The sequence below is a fragment of the Galeopterus variegatus genome, unplaced genomic scaffold (genome assembly GCF_000696425.1).
Source record: "Galeopterus variegatus unplaced genomic scaffold, G_variegatus-3.0.2 Scaffold3483, whole genome shotgun sequence".
Taxonomy (NCBI): Eukaryota; Metazoa; Chordata; class Mammalia; order Dermoptera; family Cynocephalidae; genus Galeopterus; species Galeopterus variegatus.
This window is the reverse complement of record NW_007729594.1, coordinates 63,129-69,536: the sequence shown is the minus strand read 5'-3', so window position 1 is coordinate 69,536 and position 6,408 is coordinate 63,129. Positions and strand designations below refer to the sequence as shown.

The 6,408-nt window shown below is 36.0% G+C and overlaps 1 protein-coding gene across 1 annotated transcript; it reads left to right on the top strand.

Annotated features, from left to right (window-relative positions):
• Positions 1-2,611: 2,611 nt before the first annotated feature.
• Positions 2,612-3,487, top strand: LOC103600847 (serine/threonine-protein kinase MRCK alpha-like). Its single transcript, XM_008585186.1, has 2 exons — positions 2,612-2,849; positions 3,095-3,487. Exons 1-2 carry the CDS (start codon positions 2,685-2,687, stop codon positions 3,239-3,241), a joined length of 312 nt encoding a protein of 103 aa, XP_008583408.1. The 5' UTR covers positions 2,612-2,684; the 3' UTR covers positions 3,242-3,487.
• Positions 3,488-6,408: the final 2,921 nt, after the last annotated feature.

The window sequence follows — 6,408 nt, the reverse complement described above, 5'->3', positions numbered from 1 at the left end:
ATTGCAGTGTTATTAAAGAACTTGATCTATATATCTGCTCTTTGAAATCTACTGAGACTTGCATTATAGCCTAGACTGTTCCATTTTTAAAATGTTCAATGTGGGGCCAGCCCGGTGGCGCACTGCTACAGTGCGCCGCTTGGGGGCGCGGTGGCGCTCCCGCCGAGGGTTCGGATCCCACATACAGACCGGTTCCCGCTCACTGGCTGAGCGAGGTGCGGGCGCAACACCGAGGGTTGCGATCCCATTGCCGGTCCCGGTCCAGTACGGGCGCGACACTGAGGGTTGCGATCTGTTGCCGGACACAAAAAAAGACAAAAAGGAAAAAAAAAATGTTCAATGTGTTTTCTTGAAAAGAGTGTATGTTCCTGATATAGGGTGTAACCTTCTATGCATGAAGCTTGTTGATTAAGCTTTTCAATTTTTCTTTATATTCACTATTTTGCGTGGTTTATCTGTTAATAATTAAGAAATCAAAATTCTCATTATGGTGACATATTTACCAATTTTTCTCGGAGGTGCTAGCAATTCCTTTTTAATGTATTTTGAGACAATCTTATAAAATGCACAGAAGTTTAGAATGGTAGCTCTTTCTTAGCATATTGAATTTTATCATCGTGTAGTGACATTCCCTATCCCTTAGTAGAATAATGCTTTTTCTACTAAAGACTAGATTTTGTTTCTTAATCCGGTCTAACAAACTGCCTTTAACTGGTGAGCTTAGCCCTTTTATATTTATTTTGATTGCTAACGTATGTGGACATGTTTCTACCACTTTACTTTTTGCTTTGTGTTTGTCATACTTTTTCTGTGCTTCTTTTTGTCTCTCCTTTCTTCCATTTTAAAACATTTTAAATTGTGGTAAAATACACGTAACATAAAATTTGCCATCTGAACCATTTTTGAATACCTGGTTCAGTAGGGTTAATTTAAGTACATACACATTGTTGTGCTGCAACCAATCTCCAGAATTCTTTTCGGTTTGTAAAATCCTTTCATACTTTTTTGCAGCTGGCTGGTGCAGGGTTCAAATGCTGGACCTCTGTATTATCAGCACCACACTCTAACCAACTGAGCTAACCAGCCAGCTCCTCTTCTTACTTTTCAATTGAGGTTTTTGTTTGTTTTCTTGTTCTCCTTGAATTTCACCATGTATATTAACAAACTCTAAATTTTGTTTCTTAAAATACTTCTCCCTAACAATTGAAGTGCCTCTTCCCAACTTCTTTGCTGTTATTGACCAATATTGTAGTTATGTCCTTTGTTTACTGTACAAATTAGACATTTTTATAGTATCTTATATACGTGTTTGTTTACATTCACATTTGCATTTACTGATTTCTTAGCCCTCCATTTCTCTAAAATAGTTTTTCTTTTTCTGGAGATAAAGCTCTACAGGTTTCCTTAGTACGTATCTGGTAAACTCTGTCAATTTTTGTTTATATAAAGCCTCATACTTGAAATTTTTCTGCATATATAATTTTAATTATTTTCTCATCTCTGAAAATATTTTCCCCTGTTTCTATTTCTATTGTTACTTCTTTGATCTGTTCTAAGTCTAATTATCTTCTATTTTTCCTTTTTTTTTTTTTTTTTAAGGATAGGGAATATGTGATTTGTCTTTTGGTTCTCTGATTTCTTTAAAGGTCTTTTATTTATCTTTTGTGTTATTCAGTTTCATTTTTCTAACATTTCTGTGTTTGTGTTTCTCTTTATCTTTCTTGCTTTGTAAATGTAGAGCTTCCTGTACTGGTGGATCCATGTCTTTAATTTTAACACATTTTTCTCATTTCTAAATATTCTGTAAAGTTCTTCCATAAATCTACTTGGTTGTTTTTAATAGTCTTTTGTTATTTTCCTGTTTTTATGATTTCCTCTTTTGTTTCATACACAACAATTTTATGTCAACATCTGATTGTTCTTATACCCAAATACCTTTGGTGTTTATTATTTATTGTTTCTGTTCTTTGATTATGGTGGTTTGTTCTTTGGGCATTTGGGAATCTGTGGTTGTGAGCTCATATGTGTGCTCTTAATGTGTGACAAAACCAGATTTCTTGGAAGTTCTTTCCCCCAAAGAAGATTTCCATTTCCTTTTGGTGAGAGGCAGGTGGTTGTATTGACCTGAGTCCTCTTTAGCCCCCTCTAAGTTCCTCCCTTTTATCAGGAGTCTCAGGTTTAGTATTTCTCCTTGTTTCTGGCCTAAGGCTTTTTAGTCTCTACATCAAGGTCAATGCTTGTTTTTTATCATTTGTAATCATTCAGTGTTATAAAAAAATATTTTACAAATATTTTTAAGTTTAACAAAATCTTTCTTTTAACTGTCATATCTTACATTCCTGTATTTTTTACTCATTTGTTGGGAATTAAAGTACTAGAAGTGTAAATCAGCTGTTCCCTTACATTTAACATGTTAGCAAGAGGAATCGAGAACATAAATAGGGCACCATGCCCTTAATATCTGTTCAAAAGTAGTTTATTTCCTTTAATTTTGTCCTGAAGTAAATAATTTTGGCTCTTCTTGACTTAATGATAGCAACTTTGATGGCCAAAGTTGGTCTCTAGGTTGCAGATTGGTAACTTATATTCTTTTTACAAAACTGTAGGAACTAGTCCAGGCTAGTGAGCGATTAAAAAACCAATCCAAAGAGCTGAAAGACGCACACTGTCAGAGGAAACTGGCCATGCAGGAGTTCATGGAGATCAATGAGCGGCTAACAGAATTGCACACCCAAAAACAGAAACTTGCTCGCCATGTCCGAGATAAGGAAGAAGAGGCGGACCTGGTGATGCAAAAAGTTGAAAGCTTAAGGCAAGAGCTGCGCAGAACAGAAAGAGCCAGAAAAGAGGTTAGTAGTCAGGCAAATTTTGTAGTGCCCGTGGGGTAGTGACTAAAGCTGCTTTTTGAGACTAGTGAAACAATATGTATTTCATTCTTTAATTCTCGAAAAAAAGTTATTTTTATAGTTTGTTAATATTATTTAATATGAATTTCAACATTTGATTTATCCTCCTATTATAAGGTAAATTCACATGGGGAAAATGTTTTCTTTGAAAAAAATTATAACCACGGATCTGCTTTTTTGTTTTAAAGCTGGAAGTTCATACAGAAGCTCTAGCTGCTGAAGCATCTAAGGACAGGAAACTGCGTGAACAGAGCGAACACTATTCTAAGCAACTAGAAAATGAATTGGAGGGACTGAAGGTATGTTTTGATTTCACACTTAGGAAGCTTAATTAATTTTCTTCTCTTCAGGCTTGATGGGAACGTTAGTTTAAATCCTCTCCAGTGTAGAATGAAAACTGGCTGTTCTGCAAACCTACTATTCTTTCTTTATTTTTTTTTTTTGGCAGATAGCCTGTATGGGGAAAACCTACTATTCCTAATTCTCATTCTTATTAGTAGGAAGCTGATACAGATTTCCTAATCATTCTGAAGAAAAGGGAGGACCACATTTAGTGGGGAGTAGGAATCTACCAGGAAGGAGTTAGGATAGTTATGAAGGACTGACTGGACAAGATGTACTGATCTCTGCATGGGAGTCATGGTTGGATATCCAGACCCTATATCTATCTTGTGAATGACTCAGTAAAGGCTCAGGAGGTAGCCTTGCCAACACTGTGTTGGTCGGGATGAGATGAATAACGGGCATGGGCTAGCACATTGCAGCATAAGTTGCTTTGCATGGGAAATACTCGGGCCGTCTCTGGAATCAGACTACCTAGTTTTAACTTCTAGCTTCATAAATTACTAGCTTTGTGACACTGGACTAAAGTTAATGTCTTTATTATCTTCCTGTTCTCATCTATAAAGCCCTATTTCATGTCAGGAGTATACACATGCATTTGTAAGTTGACATAAGTGTGCAGTAACTATTAATATAATAATGTTATGTATGTCAAGGTGAGTGAATTAGGATTAAATTGCCTTCATATTTCCACAACACTAAATAATAGTCTGAATGTAGCGTCTGCCTTTTCTTGACTCTAAACTTTGCCCATCTTGTTTCCTCTGCTTTGCCTGTCAGCCCCTGTCGCACTTACTCCTTGTACAGTCATGCCTAGTCTAGTGTCTTATTCACCCCCAAAATATGAGAATCAACATAAATGTCATCCTAGGAAGCCTGGGTACCCTTTTTGCACTGTTTTAGAATTCTGTTAATATATGTAGCATAGTAATTATTATCACTATTACTTTATTATTACTTATTGTAATCATTTATTCGCAAATCTGTCACCTCACCTAAGCTGTGACCTAGCTTATTGAAAACATGGATGGTGTATTGGTCCATTTCTGTTGCTTGTAATAAAATATTTGAAACTGGGTGGTTTATAAAGAAAGCAAAATGTATTGTTTGTGGCTTCTGAAGCTGGGAAATCCAAAGTCCATCTGGTGGTGGTAACAGTGACCAAGGGGTCTCACATTGCAAGATGGCAGGAGTAGAGAGACAGACTCTCCTCTTTTTTTAAAGCCCTCAGAACCATGCTCCTGACCACCATTTTTAATCCATTCACTACTGCATGGTCTTGAAATCTAATCACCTCTTCAAGGTTCCACCTTTCAATTACCATAATAGGATTTCCCACCTTCAGAAGTCACAGTGTTTCTAATACATAAAACTTGGGGGGGGTACAATTTAAGCTTCATTGAGTTTTGAGGGGGACATAATTCAGTTCATTACAGCCAGGTATACAGTAGTCCTCCCCTTATCCGAGGGGGATACATTCCAAGACCCCCAGTGGATGCCTGAAGCTGCAGATAGCACTGAATGCAATTGCTGTCAGTTGGGACACGTTTCCATTCATGTCTTCAACTCACTAATGCCTTTTCTATCTTAAATAAGCACTTAACACCCACTATGGCTGTAACTTTTGTAATTGGAGGTGTGATAGCAAAGCTAGCACAAATTTCTTTTTCCTTCTTCACAGTTGCATGGATAGAAGATTTGTTCTTACAGTAGACTTTAGCAACCTCAGTATATGATTATTTTCTTATTAAGTTGAGAACTTTCACCTTTTCACTTAAAGGAATCATTTTATGACTTTTCTTCGGTGTATTCGAAGAAATTGCCAGCCTCACTATTCCTGCACTTTGGGGCCATTCTTAAGTAAAATAAGGGTTATTTGAACACAAGCGTTGTGATGCTGCTGCAGCCGATCTGGTAACTAATACAGCTGCTAAATTACTAACAGGCAAGTGGTGTATGCAGCTTGGATATGCTGGACAAAGAGATGGTTCAAGTCCCAGGTGGGATGGATCAGCTGGTGTGAGATTTCATTGCACTACCCAGAATGGCACGCAATTTAAAACTTATGAATTATTTATTTCTGGAATTTTCCATTTAATATTTTTAGACCAGTGGTTGACTATGGGTTAACAAAACCGTGGAAAATGAAACCATGGATAAGGGGAGACTACTATATTATTAATATTTAGTGCTTGTTTAATAAATGTGTTAATTGAATCATGTAGTAGGATTGGTCTGAACTTCTCTAATGATTGAATATCATTGGTTGCAAGTAAGTTTTCTCTAATGATTGAATATCATTGGTTGCAAGTAAGGTTTCTATGCTATAGAGATATGAACTCTTGATTTTATTTCTTGTTTTTGTTTTGGGGTTTGTTTGTTTTGGTTCATTATGAATGCACAGGCTTGGTCAGCTTTACAAAGTAGAGATGTGTCTTTTTATATACATCTGTGTCTCTAGAGCAGGATTAGTATGTAGAAGTCATTACATTACTGGCTCAAATCCTTTTCAGTCTAGTCAGGGCCTGCTTTGTCATTGGATAGTAAGAATGAATTATAAAGCGCAAACTGGAAGTTTTCATTTGAGGAAATTGAGACTCGGAGGAGTTAAGGATTTTGTACTCCATCATAAGTGATAAGAGTACAGTTTAAACCCAGGTTTCCTAACTATCAGTACTATTTTCTGTCTAGCAGTTTGCTTTTAATTTTTTTTCTTTAGTAAGCACTTCTGCATTGGAAACTCTGAATTACTGTATTTATCTATTTGTCAAACACTCATAATCTCTGTTGTCATTTATAAATTTGAGATAATAGTAGAACTACCCAGTAATTAAGTTAATGCATTTAAAGTTCTTTGACCAGGGCCTGGCACATGGTAAAGGCTTAGTAAGTGTTCTTTATGATTATTAATATACTGTGATTTCCTTAGGATATTTTCTAAAAGTGGGATTTCTTGGTCAAAAAATATATACATACTAATTTTGAAATCTATGTCAACCCATTTAAAGATAGTAGGAATCTTCATTAAGAATACTTTTCAACAGACTTAAAAGGAGAAGTAGAAAGTCCTATGATAAAAGCTAGAGACCTCAATATCCCACTTCCAATAATGGATAGAACATATAGACAGAAGATCAATAAGAATATTGAGGTTTTGAAC